Here is a 24,110-nt window from a genome sequence, read left to right on the forward strand (position 1 = left end):
AGAACAATATTGGATACATCGTTCTAAAATGTTGCAGGGCATACCTGAAAATTAAAAGCATTTTTTGTTTCCCCCGTCAAAACACTTATTTCCCCTACTGCTGGTTCCTCTGCAGGGCCCTATGGTGTCACATTTTAATAACACATTATGAACGTTAAAACCAGGGTGTTCGGTCTCCCATCTGTGTTACGAAAACCATTCCTTGACCCTTAACGTTACAAACCATGAGTGTCCATCTGCCCTGGTTGCGGCTGCCAAAAGTCCTCTCCCTGTGTCTCAAGTGTTAACTTTACAGTATGCAGGTCTTCTCCAGAAGATGTTGAGACCCTTTTCTGAGCTGCAAAGCAGCGGTGGTTAACTGCAGGCCTAGGACCGAAACGCTGCTTCCCATGCCATTGGGACTCCACCCAAGCAACACTTCTCCATAGGCCACAGCCTCGCCAACCCTGCTCTGCTCTCTTCCTGAGAGCTTTTGCCTGGCCAACACATGTCCTTAAACTATGATGATGCTTCTCGCTTGCACGGATGAGGATGGGTTGGGTAGGGTGTGCAAAAACTTCAGATTGTGTAGCCAGAATATCTGCGAAGGTAAGAAACCCTGGTTGCTCCACCCACTTCTGTCTCTATCCCTGCCTACTTGTATGCATGCCCCCTGGATGAAAAGGTGGGAAATAAATGCAATATAATAATGCTGGCATAGGTTCTCCATTGCTGCTGCCAAGGTTTACAAGGAAAGGAAGAGTTCTATCTGGGCTTATCTCTCTGCGTCTTACCAAGGCTACGAGTTTTGAACTTGAAAGGCCAAAGGGTCCACTCTCAATGTGGCCCCCACTTGCTTCCTGCGCACTCCTGTTGGTGCTTGAGTCCTGCGATGATTGGCCATTTACAAGGTCAGCTCCACATTTGAAAAATCACGGGCTTTCATAACCTAATGTCTCTCCCTGGGTGCGGTATGGAAACCACATCAGAAGTGTGAACCAGTTTCCCCTTTAAAACTATTAAAAGAGCTTGGAGGCGTCACATGACCAGCACAACACTAAAATTCTAAACTGCCCAATGGGGTGTTTCTCTTTTAAAGGCTGGAAGGTTTCAAGCATGATAGTGGGTACATTTAAAAGGTTGCAGCCAGTGTGTGTGTGTACATGTATGTACAATTCAAACTGACAAGGTCAAAACAGCTGCCCAAGATGATAGAGTGACATATCAGAAGTGCTAGGATCAGATCATCAACAGGACATGGGGTGCCTTGAATAAGCATCAGGTATGTTATTGTGGGGGACGCAGGTGGCGCTGTGGTCTAAACCACAGAGCCTAGGGCTTGCCGATCAGAAGGTTGGTGGTTCGAATCCCCACGACAGGGTGAGCTCCTGCCCACCTAGCAGTTCAAAAGCACGTCAAGTGCAAGTAGATAAATAGGTACCGCTCTGGCGGGAAGGTAAACGGCGTTTCCGTGCGCTGCTCTGGTTTGCCAGAAGCAGCTTAGTCATGCTGGCCACATGACCCGGAAGCTGTCTTCGGACAGACGCTGGCTCCCTCGGCCAGTAAAGCGAGATGAGCGCTGCAACCCAGAGTCTTCTGCAACTGGACTTAACGGTCAGGGGTCCCTTTACCCTTTACCTTTATGTTGTTGTGGAGCTCAGTGAATCACTGACATTTAAAGAAATGGCAAGAGAGGAATTGCTTTCAACTTGCCCCCTAAAAGGAGAATTTCCCTTTGCCCTCCCCTCCCCTGCTTTTGTATTGGTTCTGGCCTTTGAAAGAAATCTGGCTCAAAACAATGAAAATGGCCATTAGGAAAATTATCAGCCTTTAAGTCGCATTTTCATTAGATGCAACTCTATCTTTCTTCAAGGTTTTGTAAATAGTAATTATAGGAGACCCTGTGCAACAGGACGAGAAGCACTTTCCTTTTATACATAGGGTATAGGGTTGTCATATTTCAAAATCCAGACACAAAAAGACCTTTTTTGGGGTGGGATGCAAAGTTGTTGAGAGTGGGGGTTTTATGTGTTTTTGAGATATTTTTAAGGAAATTCGCCAAAATCTAGACTTCCAGCATGGGTTGCCATACAGCCAGATTTCCCTGGACATTTCATCGATTTTCGCCCAGACATCTTATTTCCGACAGCCATATTTCAGCCATGTCTGGGAAATTCCAGATGTATGGCAGCCCTATTACACAACTTGCTACTGTTATATTTTGACTCCCAAAAATATTACTCAGTGTTGTTTGCGGTACTTAAATACTAAATACAAAATGCCCTAAATAAAAATTTCAAAAGTATCCCAATTCTTAAGTCAAAATAGTAATTGCTATATAAAAAAGATCACATCAGTTCTAAAAATTCTCAATAGTTTACAAAAACGGGTTTGCACTGCTGCACAGTATGACTGTTCCTGTTTAAAGCTTAAATTATTCTCCAGAGTAATTTGTGCCTTGAGTTTTTGTTGTCACCACAACAGGAATACTTAATTTATTTCTGACAATGCATTCCTATACATACAGCATTTTTGAAACTTCCCCTAGCAAATTGCCCCAAAACATTTCATTACACATATAGCATGTATATTAGATCCAATTGTACATTGTTATTACTTAGCATATCTGATAGAAGACTTCATAGAAGTTAAGTTTCTCAAAACAGAGTTTTGTTTTGTTTTTATTTATTAAATATCTATCCCACCCTTCGTCCAAAGATCACAGTTCAGTTTACAATTTGGAGTCAGAACTCTGGGTTCTGGGAAGAATATCTTCGGGTGTAGTCCTGTAACACTTACCTGGGAGTAAATGCTATTAGAGGACATGCTATTAGTTCTACTAACTTACTTTTGAGTAGAAAGGCCTGGGATTGTGCTGTTGGTCATTTAATGGATTTTGTCAGCCATTTTAATCTCTTTGCAATTTATTTCCTTTTTTTGTCTAGCTTGGGATGCTAAGACGTTTCTGTACCATGTCACTGGAGGGAAATCCCCATATGTGGGGATCAAAGGATGTTAACAAAATCACACTTTACATAGTGTGAGCCTTTTGAAAAACAAAAATGTTATTTTCTTCCATCAAAGGAAATGTGTAACTCCCCCTTTTGAAGAGGCTGATGAATTGTGCCTCATGTTAATTGCATGTTCTGAAATTGCTGCTCTTACCTGGTCAACAATGGACACATTTCTTCTAAAGGACTCCCCAAAGGAAATATGTGGCCGTTGGCACTGAATTTACAATGACTGCCATTTTCAGCTGCAATTAAAGCCATTTTCAATTTGGAAAGGCCTCGGTGTTGCATAATACAAAACGTACAATGGTTCACAAAAGCATGATACTGCAAATGAGCCATTAATGCACGACATATTCATACAGAAGGAATCCAGTTCCTACCAGAGTTGTACAGCAAGATTTTTACAGCTACTTTTCATAGAGGATGCTCACTTGGTAGTAGAAAGTAAACACAGGTTGCATGTCCTCCATTGGTATTCTAACTTTCCCCCCTCAATAGCAGTGGGGAAAAGCAGGTTTCCAGAAATGGTATATGAATTCCCTGGCCTGTGAACATCAAATGTGCTGCATTTCAGTGAGTCCCATATCAGGGATGTGGGTGGCGCTGTGATCTCCACCACTGAGCCTCTTGGGCTTGCCGATCAGAAGGTCGGTGGTTCGAATTGTGAGCTCCCGTTGCTCTGTCCCAGTTCCACCCTAGAGTCACGTATCTACAGAAAAGCAGACTTCAGCCTGGAAATGTTTTTCATGTTGTGCCCCATTAATGCTGCTAGGAATGTGTGATTTTGAAAATGTTGAAGGGGAAGCTGATTTAATAAATATAAAAATTCCGTTCCACAGTAACTGGGTTATTCTATTGTACCCTAGCTAGTTTTTCTCTTAGTTAATAGGTTGCAGCCCCAACATTTTGGATTATGTCACTGAGAGAATGGAAAGGCAAAACAAGCGTGTATATTCCATATATACAAAACAGGCCATTTCTTGAATTATCGGCAGGAGATGCTATAACCAGCTAATGTTTGCTGGATTAACTCTTGAAGTGGGTCTACTGCTGAAAGCTTAGAAGGAAAAGAAACAAAAAAAGAACTGTGCCATGAGAAATGTATTTTATTAGCCGTTCGAAGTTATTCCTAAGATCATACAGGGAAGTAATAATAATGTTATTATTATTTATATGCTGCCCAGCTGACTGGGTTGCGTGAGCCGAACTCTGTGCAGCTTCCAACAAAATATTAAAACACAAACAACTCAAACATTAAAAACATCCCTGTACAGGGCTTCCTTCATTAGAAGACCTAATGAAAGACAAGCAGATATACTGAGGTGCAGCCAGGCCACATTCCAGCTTTTGGAAGGTATGGTCTGGGTATTAGGGCTTGTTTGCCAGGATACCCCGATGATGTAAGAGGAGACTATAAATGGAATTAAATGGCAGGATTTGAACTCGTTAAATTTACAGCAAAGGCAGATATATGACACGCCCTCCCAGCATCATGATCTGGGGTTACACACTTTGATTACCTGCAGAGACTCGAGATCAAGGGACCAGTGGGAACAGACAGGGTAGGGAATCTGGTTTGAATAGCTGTCTGTCAGGGATTGGACTCAAGAGGACGAGACGGAGGAGGAGTGGTGGAGATCACACCCACCCTTCTCCTGATGTTACAGGAGAAGTGGAAGGTAGCATTGATTTACAGCAAGTTGTTGAGGGAGTGGAGGAAGGTTATGACTCAAGAGATAGATGAACAAAATAGTTGGGCGATTTTAGAAGGGGGGTGGGTGGGATTGCGACAGGGCAGCCAGTTGCCGTGTTGTCACTGGAGAGTATTTCAGGGGGCCCCCCTTCCCCCAGAACTCGGCGTTCATTAAGGGTACAAGAATAACAGGATCAGAGACTTTTGGCCCGAAGCAGATACTTGGGAGGTGTTGCTGTTAGGAATGTGGGAGGTGGAGCCCAGTTTTGAGCAACGCCATTGTTAAGGCTGGATACATTCTTTTGTCTCTCGCTATTAAGGTTGAATAAAACTTATTAAAAAGGACCTAACCTTGTTATCTCTGCTCTTGCTGCAACCAGGAAAGGAACAGCTTTCCAAAAACCTTGATACTATCTTCTGTTAGCTTTTTTTCGCAGCAAACATAGGGAAGTGGCTGCTTTGCATGTTAGGTATGGAAAGGTAAAGGTAAAGGGGTCCCTGACTGTTAGGTCCAGTCGTGGGCGACTCTGGGGTTGTGGTGCTCATCTCGCTTTACTGGCCAAGGGAGCCGGCGTACAGCTTCCGGGTCATGTGGCCAGCATGACTAAGCCGCTTCTGGCGAACCAGAGCAGCGCACGGAAATGCCGTTTATCATCCCACGGGAGCAGTACTTATTTATCTACTTGCACTTTGATGTGCTTTTGAACTGCTAGGTTGGCAGGAGCAGGGACCGAGCAACGGGAACTCACCCCATCACGGGTATTCGAACTGCCAACCTTCTGAACGGCAAGCCCTAGGTTCTGTGGTTTAGACCACAGTGCAACCCATGTCCCAATAGGTATGGAAATTTAACTACAAATAGTTGTGTGAGTAAGGAATGAACCGCTCAGATTCTCTGTTGCGGACAATACTGAGCTAGGTAGACCAGTGATTGACTTGGTACAATATGCCTATTGAAAACTTTGTTCTTCCTTTATCCTTCGTGAGCAAGTAAATGTCTTTCTGAGGATTGCAAAATAAACATGCAACCGCTGTTGAAAATACAAAGAAAGACACATACGTATTCTCTAATCACACTATAAATAGATGGTGAGTGTTTTCATTGACTGAAAAGGCTGCTGGTTGGTAGTAGCCAAGACATGTTTATCAGTTGTCTAATACACAGTGCCATCTTGGTGTCAAGTTAAAGCTAATTTGCTCCCTTGACGGAAGATCAGAGACTTTGTATAAATAGAGGCATGGCGACAAACCTCAGAGCACCTTACAGACAAGTAAATAAATACATCTGAAGAAGTAAATACACATAGGCTATGTTGCTGTGACCAAAAGAGATGTATCTCCAAAATGTAGCAACCTCTTGACATTTTCTCAATGAACTCTTTAATAAATGTTTACACATGCAGTTCTCTATGAATTGTGCATGGTTTCCGGTCGAGTCGCAGAGGCCCAACACTGGCAACAGAAAGAGAGGTTTTCACTGCAGCTAGTGCGCTATTGGGAAGTTTGCAAAATGCTAACTACAAATGTACATTTATACAACCTTCTCTCTGTTACTGCAATACCCATTTGTGAACTATAGCTTCCATCACCCCTGCTCAAAAATCTGCGCCACTAAAGTTGGTACAGTGGTACCTCAGGTTACGAACTTAATTCGTTCCAGAAGTCCGTTCTTAACCTGAAACCATTCTTAACCTGAGGTACCACTTTAACTAATGGGGCCTCCCGCTGCCGCTGCACCGCTGGCACATGATTTCTGTTCTTATCCTGAAGCAAAATTCTTAACCTGAGGTACTACTTCCGGGTTAGCGGAGTTTGTAACCCAAAGTGTTTGTAATCCAAGGTGTTTGCAACCCAAGGTACCACTGTATTTGCTTATATCACAGTGAACTGCCATAACATTTATCAAGTATAACTTGGATGTAGCTGTTACACATTACCATCCCAGGAAGTAGACACTGTGGTAAAATCATCAAGTGGTAAACCCATAAGGTAAAGGTAAAGGGACCCCTGACCATTAGGTCCAGTCGTGGCCGACTCTGGGGTTGCCGCACTCATCTCGCTTTACTGGCCGAGGGAGCCGGCGTACAGCTTCCAGGTCATGTGGCCAGCATGAGTAAGCTGCTTCTGGCGAACCAGAGCAGCGCACGGAAATGCCGTTTACCTTCCCGCCGAAGCGGTAACTATTTATCTACTTGCACTTTTATGTGCTTTTGAACTGCTAGGTTGGCAGGAGCAGGGACTGAGCAATGGGTGCTCACCCCACCGTGGGGATTTGAACCGCCAGCCTTCTGATTGGCAAGTCCTAGGCTCTGTGTTTTAACCCATAGCATCACCCGCGTCCCTGGTAAACCCATACTGTGTCCTTAATGGAAAAGCCTGAACTGGGTTTGAAAAGCCATATAATGATTTAGAACAAAGATCTGAAACAAAAAGTTGTGAAGTGGAGTCTTGCTCCTGTTCAGAAGACACCATTCCATTCAACACCGCTAGCCATCCAGCATTCCATGTCTACTGAGCATGCTCAGTCCTCACTGAGCTGAGTTCCCGTCCCCCAATATGCTTCTGTACTTCTGCAAACCTTGGGGCTCCTCTGAGCTTGCTCTGTCTTGCATTCAGATGATGCTGTTTTGACTATGCAAGTAATGAGGACTGCTTTTTGGCATATAGGATACTGCTTTGAAAGTTTGACTGCAAAGCTGATTAAGACCAAAAAGCATTATGTGTTGACAGGAAAGATGGTCAAAAACTAGAGCTGCCTCGAAGTTGAAGTGCTGTGGTAAGGATGGCTTTATGTAAAACGTCATTCAGGTTTACACTCCACCCAGAAGGCTATGTGAACACCAATATATGCCCAGAGTTCTTGGGGGGGCAAGCTGTCCTTTCATTCCAAGGTATAGCTCCAACTGCACAAAAGGAATGAGTGGAGATCTGCTTCTCCCAGTCAATCGATGGGAGAAGCTCTTGCAGCTTTGAGCTTCACATTAGAGCTCCACACCTGAAATACATCAGTGCTTCAGGATGCAAATTTGCAACGTTATTTCCCAAACAATACCTTCTTTATCTGTTACTGCATCCAAACGAGTTATTTTTTATTAAACATCTTCAGCATATCAGGTAGTAGGTAATTAAGTAAAGATAACGTTCTCAGCCTAATAGGCTCCCGAGGTGGCTGAACAACCAATTAAAAACCATATAAACACTACCACTGTTAAGATTAAGTACAGACCCTACAATCCCCAACAGCTAGGAACTGAAGCTGTAATTCTAAGTAGTAGTAGTAGTAGTAATAATAATAATAATAATTTATTATTTATACCCCGCCCATCTGGCTGAGTTTCCCCAGCCACTCTGGGCGGCTCCCAATCAAGTATTAAAAACAACACAGTGTTAAATGTTAAAAACTTCCCTGAACGGGCTGCCTTCAGATGTCTTTTAAAGATAGGATAGCTATTTATTTCCTTCACATCTGAAGGGAGGGCGTTCCACAGGGTGGGCGCCACTACCGAGAAGGCCCTCTGTCTGGTTCCCTGTAACCTTAGTTCTCGCCATGAGGGAACCACCAGAAGGCCCTCGGCGCTGGATCTCAGTGTCCGAGCTTACACCTACGAAGAAGTAAACCTCATTGAACACAGTAGAACTTAATTCTGAGTTAAACATCTAACATTGTGCATTTGCTTCTGCATTAACCTTCCAGGATTTGTCATGAGGCCCCAGGGATTCCCAAGGTCCTCTCTTGAGCTTAGATTTCCCTTACTGGCTTCAAAGAGGTAAAGCAGGCATAGGCAAACTCTGGCCTTCCAGATGTTTGGGACTACAATTCCCATCATCCCTGACCATTGGTCCTGTTAGCTAGGGATGATGGGAATTGTAGTCCCAAACATCTGGAGGGCTAGAATTTACTGTCATTGTTAATGTTAACTGGGACTCCATTTTAATCTGGATTTGAAACCAGTTTCAAACGCTGGTTCCAAATTTGAGTTTGTCTACAACTGACTGGGCACACTGAAAAATATTGATTTCTAACATGTTCATGTTTCAGTAGCAGCCAGGGTGCTGGAACAGAGTTTGGGATCCAGTGTTATTGCCTGAGGCGAAATGGGAAGGTGCTGTCTCACTTACCGGGGTCTCAGGAAAGTTGTGTGAGGCCTTCGAGTGAAGACAACCCTTAGATTTTGCCACCTGAGACAGCTGCCTCAGTCTGCCTCATGGATGGGACAGCCCTGTGTGTCACTGTAGCTCACCTGGATAAGGAAATGGTAGGGCAGAACCACAGCCAAGCTGGGATTCCCACTGGACGTTACTCGTGGCTTTGAATAGTGAGGAGAGAATAGAGAATATTGGTTGGAAATAAAGAAACGGGTTATTGGAAGTTTCTGATTGAGGTAGGTCCTTTGGCTGTCAATCATGTAAGTTGCACTGTGCTAAAGAGAACCAGAATAAAAGCATCTGTAAGTGTCAATCATTTGAACTGCTTTCAAAAATGGAAATTAAAATAATTCTGGGCATTGCAGCTCACCCCCCATTAACCCTTCACAAACTACAGTGCCCAGACTTCTTTGAAGAAAAGAAGGCACTTTCAATGTGCTTCACAGGTAGACACAGCCTTTGGCTTAACGTCTAGCCCGAGGAAGAATTCTCATGAACTCGACAACTTGTCCACGACTCTCTGCGTTATTGCGCAACTGTGGCTTGTAGGTGTAAGCCGCAGAGCAGGATTTTATAACTCCTTCCCCAAATCCCCTCCTTTTTCTTTTTCTTTTTGCAGGACTCTGCGAGCGATCGTGCCTTTCTCTCGCCTGCCGGCTCGACGCTTCTCCGACCTGCGCAAGGACCAGCTGAGCAGACCTGTTGCTTCGCCTCCTGCGCGAAGAAACCCGCCCCCTTGCGCAATCGGATCTCGGGATGCTCAGAGCAGGAGCTTTCCAACCTCGCCGGGCTCGGGAGGGCTATTTTTAGCGAGCTCATTCCATTTATATCCGCGGCAAACAAAGGCATCGACCTTAAGACGCTCCACGGCTTGGATAACCCCGACCCCCTGCAGTCCTCTCGCCTGCCGCTGCCTCTCCAAAGCCACGCGCAAATCCGTTTCTTACCCGGACGTTTGGGGTCGCGGACGGGTCCAGCGCGCGTTGCGCCTTCATCCCGCTTCCTCCTCCTTAGGATCTTCGGCTTTCTGGAGGAAAAAAAGCCCAGTCGGGAGCTCAGGAAAGTAGGGTATATTCGACCCCCCTCTCCATTTGGTTCCTCGCTGCTGATTTCCCTCTGAAGCAGAAACATTCGCTCCATCCAAACTTTAGAGACGGTGCGCACGGCGGATCGTATTAGAAATCCAGATCCCCGCTAGCACGTGGGTTTCCTCTCCCCGGGGGGCCCCTCAATTTCGGAGATCGGCAAGCGGGGGAAAAGGATCCCCAACCAACCACCACTCCCGGATCCTCGTCGCCCCGGTGAGAAAGAATGGTGGACATTTTCACGGGGCATTTCCTGGTGAACCGCGACGGCCAAGCCGTGGATCCCGAGCAAGCGCTGCAGAACAAGATCGTGGGCTTGTACTTCTCGGCCGCCTGGTGCTCCCTGTGCCGGGATTTCACGCCGATCCTGTGCGACTTCTACAGCGAGTTGGTGGAGGACGCGCCCTCGCCGGCGCCCTTCGAGATCGTGTTCGTCTCGTCGGACCGCAGCCGCGAAGAGATGGTGGATTACATGCAGAACATGCACGGGGAATGGCTGGCGGTGCCTTTCCAAGACACCTTTAAGCAGTGAGTAGGAGAAGGGAGCGGCTTGCGGGTGGAACACGTGTGTGGGAATGCAGAAGCCCGCGCAGAGGAGGGGGAGGCAGAGGAAGACCTCCCTCCCTCCCCCGCGTATGTAGATCTGCTTCCCCTCCGCCCACTCCGTGGTTATTATTTTTTTAAAAAAAAGATATTTATTAAAGTTTCAAGAAAGATTACAAAAAAGTTGCAAAATAAGAAGAGAAAAAAAGAGAAAAAATTACAAAATACAGAGAAGCGAAAAACAATTTAAATCAAATCAATCTTTTCGTATCTTATCTTTCCTTTACTTGTTTCCCTGACCTCCTCACACCTCCCTTTTTTGTATTCCAGTTCAGTTAGTTAAATCAGCAAATCCTTTCCCTCCTTGTTTTTATCTTGTTCCTCTACCTTGATGTATTATATCTTTACATTCTCATCTGATAACAGTCCCTTTTTACATACTCCTTTATAACATTGCTGCTAGAACCACTTAACTTCATGCCAACATCATTCTAATGTTCATTAATTGTGCAGTGTTTATGTAGATAGTCTTTAAATTTCTTCCAATCTTCTTCCACCAACTCTTCTCCCTGGTCTCGGATTCTGCCGGTCATTTCCATCAATTCCATATAGTCCATAACTTTCACCTGCCATTCTTCCAGAGTGGGTAGATCCTGTGTCTTCCAATACTTTGCAGTGAGTATTCTTGCTGCTGTTGTAGCATACATAAAAAAAGTTCTATCCTTCTTTAACACCAATTGGCCGACCATGCCCAAGAGAAAGGCCTCTGGTTTCTTCAGGAAGGTATATTTAAATACCTTTTTCATTTCATTATATATCATCTCCCAGAAAGCCTTGATCTTTGGGCACGTCCACCAGAGGTGAAAGAATGTACCTTCATTTTCTTTAGATTTCCATCAAGATTTTTGCAAGCTTGACTGGTGTCATTTACCACCTGTATATCATTTTCATAATATTCTCTCCGGCGCCCTTCGAGATCGTGTTCGTCTCGTCGGACCGCAGCCGCGAAGAGATGGTGGATTACATGCAGAACATGCACGGGGAATGGCTGGCGGTGCCTTTCCAAGACACCTTTAAGCAGTGAGTAGGAGAAGGGAGTGGCTTGCGGGTGGAACACGTGTGTGGGAATGCAGAAGCCCGCGCAAAGGAGGGGGAGGCAGAGGAAGACCTCCCTCCCTCCCCCGCGTATGTAGATCTGCTTCCCCTCCGCCCACTCCGTGGTTAAACCCCGCCTCCTAATTCCAGCTGTGTGCAGGAATGGGAGAGAGCATCCTCCGGTGCTGCCAGGTAGGGGCAAAGCTCTGTTTAGCATTTATAGAGGTGCCTATGGTCCTCTATAAGTTGGGTGGTGCTGTGGTCTAAAGCACTGAGCCTAGGGCTTGCCAATCAGAAGGTCAGCGGTTCGAATCCCCGCAACAGGGTGAGCTCCCGTTGCTCGGTCCCTGCTCCTGCCAACCTAGCAGTTTGAAAGCACGTCAAAGTGCAAGTAGATAAATAGGTACCACTCCAGCGGGAGGGTAAACGGTGTTTCTGTGCGCTGCTCTGGTTCGCCAGAAGCGGCTTAGTCATGCTGGCCACATGACCCGGAAGCTGTACGTCGGCTCCCTTGGCCAGTAAAGCAAGATGAGCGCAAACAACCCCAGAGTCGTCTGCAACTGGACCTAACAGTCAGGGGTCCCTTTACCTTCACCTATGGTCCTTTACTGGTTTTATGTCATAAAACTTGTACAGCGCTTTATTGTAAAACAAAACAAAGCAAAAACTCACAAAGCGGTATACACACACACAAAAAGCTACAACAATAAAATTAACAAGAACAATAAGACGTTCACAAGGTTGAAATAGCAATAAACGAAAAACTGATTGTATCAACTTTCTAAATATCTGGGGAGGTTTGTAGGAACAAAAATGTTTTTAACAGGTGCAGAAAAGAGTACAGCACAGGCTTTTTCTTCTTCACTGGCGATCACTCGTAGCCGAGTAAAATTGTCTTCCATGAACACTGTCTTAAAAGTGAGTCCATAAGTAACTGTGGAGGCCAGTTCTGGATCCACACGTCCTTCCCCAGTGGGGGCATAGATTTCCGGGCAGGAGTTGATCACTGTGAGGGTTTGCCAAGCGTGCCTCATGGGCCATTGTTTCCCAACTGTCGGTGCTTATACTACTTTTTTAAAGATTTGTCTTGAGAGAGTCTTTGAACCTCTTTGGTTGACCCAGTGGCGTAGCGTGGGGGGTGCAGGGGGGGCCAGCCGCACCAGGCGCAACATCTGGGGGTTAGGGTTAGGGGGCGCAAATCCACGGGTTAGGGGGTGCAAATTACTTGCCTTGCCCCGGGTGCTGACAACCCACGCTACGCCACTGGGTTGACCACCAGCATTACTCTTTCCATTTTTAAGTTCAGAATACAGTCATACCTCGGGTTGAAGTTGCTTCAGGTTGAGCGCTTTTGGGTTGCGCTCCGCGTTGACCTGGAAGTAATGGATCACATTACTTCTAGGTTTTGCCGTTCGTGCATGCGCAGACGGTCAAAATGACATCACGTGCATGCGCGGAAGTGGTGAATCGCAACCCAAGCACGCGCAGATGTGCAAACGCAGGTTGCATTCGCTTCAGGATCCGAACGGGGCTCTGGAATGGATCCTATTCGTATCCAGAGGTACTACTGTAGAGTAGCTGCTTTGGAAGACGATAATCAGACATCCGTACAACATGACCAGTCCAACAAAGTTGATGTTGAAGAATCATTGCTTCAGCACTGGTGATCTTTGCTTCTACCAGTGCACTGGCAATAGTTCGCCTATCTTCCCAAGTGATGTGTAAAAGTTTTTGCGTCAGTAGGCAGGGAGTTTCAAAGTTTAAGTGCTGCCACAATGAAAGATTAAAGTCCGTACAAATTTGGAAGGGGTGTTCTGTGGCCTTTCTATCAGTTCTGCCCATTTGTCAAGGTTTTTAACCTCTTGCACCTGTTGGTTTGAGACAGTCATGGGGAGGGGACAAGTCTGTGGCCCTCCAGATGTTGCTGGACTGTGACTCGCATCATCCCTGGTCACACTAGCGGGGACTGAGTTGGAATAGAGGGGAGGGAAGGTGTTCTGGTAAAGAACAATATCTGCAAGTAGAAGGTCTGCAGAGGATCCTCACCTGAGACCTTGGAAATCCACTGCCCAGTAACCCAGATGAGATGGCCTGCTAACCTTGTATATATTTTGAGCAGCCACAGTTCTTTTACTCTGTGCCAGGAAATCTCTTTGCTGGACTTGAAGTCATCAGATATCAAATCTTTGCGTGTAAACTTGCTTTTTTTTGGAAATCTCCCATTTTGAATTGACACTTTGGTCTCAGCAGGTTTGTCTGCTTACCTGCAACACCTGAACCCATCCTTCCTCGAAGTAGCATCATACAAGGGGCTGTCTCCTTTTACTGTCACAACAGTCCCTTGAAGTATTTCAGAGACGCTGCTCTCAGCTGTGAATCACAGAATCTTAGATGTAGAAGGGACCCAAGGGCCATCTATTCCACCCCCAGCAATGCAGGAATCTCAGCTAAAGCATCCATTACAGATGGCCCTCCAACCTCTGCTTAAAAACCTCTAAGGAAGGAGCCCATAACCTCCCAAGGTAGACTGTCCCACTGCCAAACAGCTCTTGCTGTCAGAAACTTCTTCCTGACATTTAGTTGGAATCTCCTTTCTTGCAACTTGAAGCCATTGGTTCGATTCCTACCCTCCAGCACAGGAGGAAACAAGTTTGTTCCCTCTTCCATGTGAGAGCTCTTAAGATATTTGAAGATGGCTATCATATCTCCTCTTTTCCAGGCTGAACATACCCAGCTCTTTCAGCCATTCCTCATAAGGCTTGGTTTCCAGACCCTTGATCATCTTGGTTGCCCTCCTCTGTACACGTTCCAGCTTGTCAACATCCTTCTTAAAATGAGGTGCCCAGAACTGGATATAGTATTCCGGGTGTGGTCTGACCAAGGCAGAATAGTGGTACTATTACTTCCCTTGATCTGGACCCTAGACTTCTGTTGACTTGCCCAATGAGCTGAATGCCTAAGCAAGGATTTGAATGAAGTCCTCACTGGTACATCCTATTCTGCCCCCATGCACCACTACCCCCGAGAGTGGATTCACATCAAATCAAGCAGTTCAGATTTGTTTATTTAAAAAAGCTCAAACCAGCCTAATTATAGTATTGAGATGAGATAGCCTCGCTTTAGGAGGGATAGGTGTCACTTAGAATCATAGAATTGTAGAGTTGGAAGGAACAACGACGGTGAACTAGTCCAACCCACTGCAGTGCAGGAATTGGAGCAACAACCAGTGATGTGACAGGCACTCTAATGAGTAAGTTTACCTGTTCCCTGGATTGACCACATAATTGCACCACTGGTTGTTAGATTAACTAACATTAACTAAGATTTAGAGGTAATACATCCCTGTATGGAAAGGAGCCATTTTGCTTACAGCTATAGCAGAGAGCTTGAAGTCTGGATGATTAACTTCACCCTTGCACAAGGTCTTACCAGAGATAATGATAATGTTCAGTGGTTAGGTGGTTCCCATGTCTGGAAGACAGACCAGTTATCTGTTCTGGATGGGGTTGCACTGCATCTTAAGGAGCAGGTATGTAGCCTCAGGGTACTCCTGGATACAAGGATGTGGTTGGCGCTGTGATCTAAACCACTGGGCTTGCCGATCAGAAGGTCGGCGGTTCGAATCCCCGCGACGGGGTGAGCTCCCTTTGCTCTGTCCCAGCTCCTGTCAACCTAGCAGTTTGGAAGCACGCCAGTGGGTTTCAGCCCCACATTTGGCAAAAGATTCCTGTATTGTAAGGGGTTGGGCTAGATGACCCTCGTGGTCCCTGATTCTCTGATTCCATGAAACCAATATCCCCCCCTCCCATGGGCTCCATCTATTCATGAATATCTACCTTCCACACATCATATTCGTGAACATGCAAACACCATTCTGCCTCAACCACATTTGAAAATGTACTCACACAAACACTTACCAGCCGACATCCAAAAACATGACCTCCATTCACGTTTGTGCCCTGGCTGCAATCCACAAATATACACTGGCTTCTGTTGAGTGTCTTCCATCAGCCGACATCCACAAACATCAGTCTGCTTTAGCCTTGTAGCCTCCACCAACTTCCGAATCCAAAAGCCACTGGCTTTCATCCACCAACACCTGCCAGCTTCTCTCAGGTCCATCATGAGACGTCCACCAGCTTCCAAACACAGATACCAGCAGCCTTCAAGCAAGCAAACTTGCCTTATTTTCACTCCATAGCATCCCACTGCCAGAGGATTGCCTCCTTCCATTCTCCATTTTGCCTCCTCCAAGTGGAAGAAACCTGGGCAGTGCTGAATGTCACATCCATTGCCAGGTGTGTCCTGCTGGAAATAGAAAAGGGCTTTCCCCTTGGCCTACCTTTCTATCCACTCAGTTGCCAAGTGCTATTGTGACATCACAAGAAACCCACAGTCAATGTCCTGTACCACCAGCAGCTAGACTCCTGACGGGGTCAGATGGCCAACGGCATGTGATACCTCTGCTAAAACATTGGCATTGGCTGCCCAAATGCCACACAGGGCTCTTGTGTTGATATACAAAGCCCAAAACAACTTGGGTCCATGATACCTTAAGGAGCCATTATATCCCAGCTTAATCACTGATATCATCTGACAGAGGCATGTTAGTTGTCCCTCATACAGTCTTCAATAGCACCTGGCATCTCCACCATCTGGGGATAATTGGATCTGGACTGTTTTTCTTTTCTTTTCTTTTCTTTTCTTTTATAAATATTTTTATTATTTGTTTCCTTAAACAATATTTTCAACAATGCAATAACAAACATAAAGCTTTCTGCTCTGCCCAGTATGCAACTTCCCTCCTTCCCTTCAGCAGGTTTTCCGCTTTCAAGTCCTGTCTCGCATTTTAGTTCTTTCACTTCTGTTATCCACATTGAAGGATTTATTTCAATCCTGCTAGTGTCTTCAGATTTTGCAATTATGAGTCAAATATACAATAAATTTACTCCAGTCCCTTTGAAATTTTTGATCGTCCTGGTCCCAAATCCTGCAGGTCAGTCTGGCCAGTTTTGCAAAGTCCATCATCTTTGCCTGCCACTCTGCAATCGTAGGTACTTCCTTTAACTTCCACTTTTAGGCCATTAAAGTTCTTGCCGCTACTGTGGTGTACATAAATAATCTTTTATCTATCTTCGCAATTTCCTCTCCCATCAAACCTAGCAAAAGTGTTTCCAGTTTTTTTGGGGGAAAGGTATATTTAAACATCTTTTTTTGGTTCATTATAGATCAATTCCCAAAATGTTTTTACTTTATCACACGTCCACCACATATGATAAAAGTCTCCATCTGATTCTTTGCATTTCCAGCATGTTTTGACTCTCATCTGGGAATAATTGGATCTGGACTGTTTTCATTCACTAATATTCTGTAGAATTCTATCAGCTATATTTTATTTGTACGATTGGAACAGATTTCAGGAACCAAAAACGCCTTTTTTTGCAGCCTGAACAGGAGCAGTCACCATTAAGAAAAAGAGGCTGGAGTAGAATATATGTGAGGACTGTCCATTTCTTCTTTTCTTTTCTTCTTCTTTAACTTTTCTGCTTTTCTACTATAACTTCTCACAGCTCTTAACCTAGCTCAAGGTTGTCATCTGAACTAGCCAGATGTTCATCTGAGAATCAACCACAGAACCAATCATTTGAAAAATCAGACTTTAGAGCTGTCTTCCCCCAAAATGGCAGCTAGACATTCCATTTTGGTGACTGCAACCTTGGTTTAAGGAGCCATTTGGTGCCTAGTTTATATACCTGGGTTTCCAACACTGCCCTCATGGTACATGTTGCAGAGATCTGACTGGTGCCAACTACAAATTGGGCGTTTGGTGTCACTGAAACAATCTTCCAGCAGAGATTCAGCAGGCATCCTTGGGGAAAGAGGTGTGTAAGTACTTTTAAAGGTAAAGGTACCACTGCCCATCCGGGCCAGTCGTGTCCAACTCTCGCTCAAGAGGCCGGGGGCCAGTGCTGTCCGGAGACACTTCCGGGTCACGTGGCCAGCGTGACGAAGCTGCTCTGGCGAGCCGGCACCAGCGCAGCACACAGAAACGCCGTTTACCTTCCCGCTATAAAGCGGTCCCTGTTTATCTACTTGCACTTTGACGTGCTTTCGAACTGCTAGGTAGGCAGGAGCTGAGACCGAACGACGGGAGCTCACCCCGCCGCGGGGATTCGAACCGCCGACCTTTCGATCGGCAGGTCCTAGGCTCTGTGGTATAACCCACAGCACCACCATGTCCCATAAGTACTTTTATAAACGAGTAAATTAAAGAATTCCTGAACTTGTTTCATCCCCCAATTTGTCTGTATAATCCAGAGACTATCCTGAGATTTAAACAAATCCACAGCATCGGGATAAGCGCTGCAGTGTTTCTCTCTCTCTCTTCTCTCTCTCTCTCTCTCTCTCTCTCTCTCTCTCTCTCTCTCTCTTTCTCTTTCTCTCTCTTCTTTGGTCTGACTCTTTGTCTTGAGATAAATGAGCATGTAAACAGCATGCAACATTATCTCTGATGGATGCAGTCCATTGTTTTGTACCACCCAATCACTTTGAACATGCCAAAGTCTCAATGAGATGACTTTACTGACTGACCTTGCATGACGCAGCGCATGTTTACCCAGAGGAGGAGTCTGGCTGTTTTCAAAACAATAATGCGTAAATCATTTCTCACACTCCATACTCCTGTAATTGGGTTGGAAGACTGCATGGGTGGAATCTAAATTATTCTGAGCTTGAAAACCCAACACCCAAAAAGCCCCTAATTTAAGGGGGAAAATTATGCTCTTACAAGCTCACTCATACAAGCTCGATCATTCTCCCCAAAACATGGAAATTTTTAGTTAAGGCTTCTGCAGTCATTTTGGTTTCAGTGCTATGCACCTGGCAACAAGCTCTGCCAAATGTAGTGGAAGTGAGTTCTGTATAAGTATTCATGGGAGCGTGTTATTAATGTAACATCTTGTTCTGGTTTGAAGAGTGCTTGAAATTTTTCAGAATATTGTCTGTGTGTGTTATAGAAAGCGCTTCTGTTATTTGAATCAGCACTTTAAACCAGGTGACTTTTTAAAGAGACTTACAATAAATTGTGTGCTTGTTGTTTTTTAAATAACAACCCTATTACAATTCTTTTAACCAACTTTAAGTAAAAATAGATATTCAATCATGCTTAATCCACTCTATTTTCTCATGCATTTTACACCAGTGTGTTCCTCTTTTCCTGCCTCCTCTTTTTCTTTGCAGTGAGCTGAAGAAGAGATACAACATCACAGCCATTCCTAAACTTGTGATTGTTAAACAAACTGGAGAAGTCATCACCGATAAAGGAAGGAAACAGATAAGGGAGCGGGGACTCAACTGCTTCCGAAACTGGCTGGAAGGGGCAGACATCTTTCAGAATTTCTGCAGCTGAACCAGTGGTGGGAATTTCAGACAAAGATAGCTTAGCTAAATCTTTTGTGTAATCGGAATTCCCACCTTCACAACTAAGCCAAGCAGAGAAATGGCTTTTTCTTCGGATGGTATCTAATCAAGTCATACCCAGGGCAGACCCATTGAAATGAATGGATGCAACTAACTGTGGTCCATTGCTTTCAATGGTTCTACTCTGAGTACAACTTAGTTGGATACCCAACTTTATTTAAAATTCTGTGTGACTGGAAGAATTAAGCATAGCTGGGTCCAATGTACTCTTCCATCTATTTTGTATTATTTATGCTTTTATTACATAGAATATAACCAAAGCTGAAGAATTTGGTAAAGGCTAGCATTATCTAGGAAAGAGGATTTTGGCAGTTAGAAAGAGTGCCCTCCTCAATCTATGCAAACCTGTTATTTTTACAAAGGTAAAAACTCTACAGGGAAAACTATATTTCTTGGCAAGAAGACTTTTTTGGAGTATTGGTTTATAATTTATATTACTAAAATAAGAGAGCATTTGCTTTAATAAATCCATTTATAGCTTACTTGACTCCTTTACTGCGTACCAAATTGAAAACGAAAACTCGATGGCCTGTTATCTAATACTTCTCTTGCTATTAGTTCATGCTTTCTTCTCTCTAGTAATATATTTCCCTCCGGAGTTTTTTGGGTTGCTTCTTATTCCACCCTGGTCTCTTCACTGCTAACAGGTGTTGGCCTTGCAAATGCTATACAACTTGTGAATCAATGAGCCAATAGCAGCCCACCAGTCATGGATGGCAGCCTGTCATGAGCTTAATAAACCTCTCTATTTTTGCTTAGTTGTGTGGACGCTGTCAAGAGAAGAAGATGCAACCTCTGTGCTTGTAGAGCAGGCTTCCTCAACCTCAGCCCTCCAGGTGTTTGGTGACTACAATTCCCATCATCCTGGACCACTGGTCCTGCTAGTTAGGGATCATGGGAGTTGTAGGCCAAAAACATCTGGAGGGCCGAGGTTAAGGAAGCCTGTTGTAAAGTCTTCACATCCACTGAGGACAAGAGAGAGAGCCACTTTGGTCAAGGTAAGAGATCAGGGAGATGAATATGGTAGAGGCACTCATTTCGGCCCATGGATGATGGCCTAGGGCAGGGATATCCAACTTGGTGCCTTTCAGATGTTGTTCAACTGCCATTCCCAGCAGCCCCAGACAACATGGCTGATGGGGAGAGACAATGGAAGCTGTACTGTGGCAACATCTGGAAGGTGTGACATTGGCCACCCCAGTCAGGTGACTTGATTCTTGCTCTGTGTGAGAGAGGTTCTGGATTAAATTCCCGGACAAGCCCAGGGAAGAAGAAGAAGAAGAAGAAGAAGAAGAAGAAGAAGAAGAGGAGGAGGAGGAGGAGTTTGGATTTGATTTCCCGCTTTATCACTACCCGAAGGAGTCTCAAAGCAGCTAACATTCTCCTTTCCCTTCCTCCCCCACAACAAACACTCTGTGAGGTGAGTGGGACTGAGAGACTTCAAAGAAGTGTGACTAGCCCAAGGTCACACAGCAGCTGCATGTGGAGGAGCAGAAACGCGAACCTGGTTCACCAGATTACGAGTCTACTGCTCTTAACCACTACACCACACTGGCGTAGGGAAAAGAGGGGCTGCAGCTTTAGGGTTGAGGGGCGCATAGTTCAGTGATTTTGCATGCCAAAGATCTCAGATTCAATCCCAGTTACAAGGATAAAGGAGCAATGGACACAAAAGACGTTTGGCGAAGACCCAGGAGAGCCACTTCCAATCCAAGTAGACTCTGGGTGGACTCTGCATAAAGCATTTATTCCTGGAGATTGTGATGGGGCTTTCTAGCCAGACTATAGATGAAGCCTGGGCATTAGAAGATGTGTGCACGACAGGGATGGGACACCTGCAGCCTCTTAATTTTATGTGGCCGTCAACCTCATTGCAAAAGCCCTCTGCAAGTGGTAAGTTCAGACTTCTGCCAACACCATCTCTCCCTCTCCAGCAGCCTACTGGCTGGGGAAGAAGAGAGGCTGAGAAAAGGGATAGTCTTGCCCACTTCAGATTCTGCCTCACCTGCCAACTATTATTATTATTATTTATCATAATTTAGTGTTTTCAGACATCTCTTGGTTATCTCTTTCTGGCAGCAACTGGCAGCTGCATCTCGCAGGCCTCAGAGTGGATACAAAATTCATTTACTGCAGTCCTTATGATACATTTCCACATATTTTCTGTCTTACATGTGACACACAGCAGCCAGGCACAACTCTCAACCTGGAGAAGTGAGTCTGCTGATGGCCGTCTTGTATCCAGTCTGGTCAGCTCACCCAATCCTATATTATTATTATTATTATTATTATTATTATTAATAATAAAAAACCACCCTATACCTGGGGGTCTCAGGGCGGTTCACAGAATAAAATCAAGATATAAAAATCACAAAAAACATAATAAAAATAAAAACAACAACCCAATAGCTCCCCCCCCAAAGAAAACACATTTTAAAAGGGCATAGGATGTAAATCAGATCAACCAAAGGCCTGGTTAAAAAGGAACATTTTTGCCTGGTGCCTAAAGGTGTATAATGAAGGCGCCAGGTGAACTTCCCTGGGGAGGGCATTCCACATACGGGGAGCCACTGCAGAGAAGGCCCCGTTCTTGTGTTGCCACCCTCCGGACCTCTCGAGGAGGAGGCACATGAAGAAGGGCTTCATCCCTTCCAGCCTTTGGCACGTGGCATTCAACATTATCCCAAAGCGACCCACAACAGAAAACAGGGTGCCCTTCCAGGTGTGCAGAATAGCATGCAATGTGGATGGCAAGCGGCCACCAGGAACCAACATCAATGTTAGACCTCTCTGTGATGTTTCCAAAGCCTAAAATTAAGCTAGAAGAAGAAGAGTTTGGATTTGATATCCCACTCTATCACTACCCGAAGGTGTCTCAAAGCAGCTAACATTCTCCTTTCCCTTCCTCCCCCACAACAAACACTCTGTGAGGTGAGTGGGGCTGAGAGACTTCAAAGAAGTGTGACTGGCCCAAGGTCACCCAGCAGCTGCATGTGGAGGAGCGGAGACGCGAACCCGGTTCCCCAGATTACGAATCTACCACTCTTAACCACTACACCACACTGGCTCTCCAGAGCTAGAGCTCTACATTTTTTCCTTCTCCTTCTGTCTTTCTTCAAGGGCAATGTGAATTTGATACAGCGGAGTAAGGGATGGCCTGCCCATCTTCACCACCTTGATTTCTTTATCACTGGTTGTCCGAGAAGCAGCTCACATTTTGCAACCTGCAAGCTGTGCCTTTGATAAGTAAAATGCCTTTAAGAGGCTCCCTCCTCTGTGCAGATATGAACCTCTGGAGGCTTAATTGATAGGGATGCGACTTCTGGTTAGCAACAGCCATCTGTGCTGTGGGAACAAAAGGCTCATATTTCTCTTGTAAAGTTCAACTCTGATATTGTTGTTGATCAGAGGCATTACAACCAGATACTCGGCGTAACCCATAAGACCCCCTTCTGCATAGAAGGATGTGCCTAGCTTTCAGGGCACCTCCAGACTTGTGGTGGTGTTTTAATGGGTGTATGCTGCACCATATTGACGCAATAACAGAGCACCACTGGTTTAGTGGATCATCCACATATACCGTATTTTTTCCTCTATAAGACTCACTTTTTCCCTCCTAAAAAGTAAGTGGAAATGTGTTTGCGTCTTATGGAGCGAATACAGGCTGTGCAGCTATCCCAGAAGCCAGAACAGCAAGAGGGATTGCTGCTTTCACTGCGCAGTGATCTCTCTTGCTGTTCTGGCTTCTGAGATTCAGAATATTTTTTTTCTTGTTTTCCTCCTCCAAAAACTAGGTGCGTCTTGTGGTCTGATGCGTCTTATAGAGCGAAAAATACGATACCTTTTTCTTTATTAGCTGTTCTATGGTGCTTCTCCAGTGTCACTGCACCATTGCCAACTGGAGAGGTGCTCCTGTGCTATAATGCAAGAAAAAGGACAAAACCCAAAACCAAACACCCACGAACAGATTTTTTTTTAAAAAAAATATTATTGCAAATCAGTTTACATAAAACAACACAGACAAACAAAACAAAAAAGAACAGTACATCAGTAACAACTACACAGACACTAACAACGTTTTTAACTTCACACACATTTTGGACTTCCGATTCACCTTATTGTGCTTTTTACATATTCTTAGCCTATAAGCCAGGGGTTAGCAAACTTTTTCAGCAGGGGGCCAGTCCACTGTCCCTCAGACCTTGTTGGGGGGGCGGACTATATTTTTTTGTGGGGAGAGGGGAAGAACAAATTCCTATGCCCCACAAATAACCCAGAAACGCATTTTAATTAAAAGGGAACATTCTACTCATGTAAAAACACACTGATTCCCGGACTGTCTGCGGGCCAGATTGAGAAGGCGATTGGGTCAGATCTGGCCCCCGGGCCTTAGTTTGCCTACCCATCGACTAGCTGCTCCATCTCCTCATTGTTTTCAAGACAGGGCAGGTGAACAGAAGGTGATAGCAAGGAAGAAGAGCTATAGAACCAGGAGACTCCAGAGAGAATGGCAGTGGCAGGATAAACCACGGTTGCATGAACACAATACATTTAAAGCACATGAGTTTCCCCAAAGAATCCTTGGAGCTGTACAGTAGTTTATTAAGAGTGCTGGGAATTGTATCTCTCTCAGGGATAAACTGCAGTTCCCAGGAGTCTTTTTTTTTGGGGGGGGGGGGGAACGACAATATCTGATTTAAATATACTTTGACTGTATGTTGTGCACCCAACTAGGACAAAATAAAGTTTACTGCACATTACGGAGGAGGCCCTGTGTACTGTGGCTTCCTGGTGTTTGCAATAATGTGCATTTTTGTCTCTAGCTTTTGGAAGAGAACCGTTTTTGAATATTAGTGGTGGTCATGGCAGGAACAGTAAAGGTATAGTTTCTAGAACTGATTGTGTCAAAGCACTCAATCTGAGAAGAAAATTCTCTTGGTTGTCTGCTAGGTTTTGAAAAATATATATATTATTATTTGCAATCGTAGCTTCAGCTTGTTATTATTTCAGCTGTTTTTATTAATTTGCAGGATGGCATTAAAGAAGGTCAGTTCAGACAGATGTTTGTACTGAGCA

General features: G+C 44.9%; 1 protein-coding gene across 1 annotated transcript; it reads left to right on the forward strand.

The window, feature by feature from the left end:
• Positions 1–875: 875 nt before the first annotated feature.
• Positions 876–19,516, forward strand: NXNL2 (nucleoredoxin like 2). The gene is made up of 3 exons (XM_081930854.1): positions 876–1,261; positions 9,452–10,445; positions 18,795–19,516. The coding sequence occupies exons 2-3, from the start codon at positions 10,144–10,146 to the stop codon at positions 18,961–18,963; spliced, it is 471 nt and encodes a 156-aa protein (XP_081786980.1). The 5' UTR covers positions 876–1,261; positions 9,452–10,143; the 3' UTR covers positions 18,964–19,516.
• The last annotated feature ends 4,594 nt before the right edge of the window (positions 19,517–24,110 follow it).

Source organism: Podarcis melisellensis, assembly GCF_964234715.1.
Source record: "Podarcis melisellensis genome assembly, chromosome: 11".
Taxonomy (NCBI): Eukaryota; Metazoa; Chordata; class Lepidosauria; order Squamata; family Lacertidae; genus Podarcis; species Podarcis melisellensis.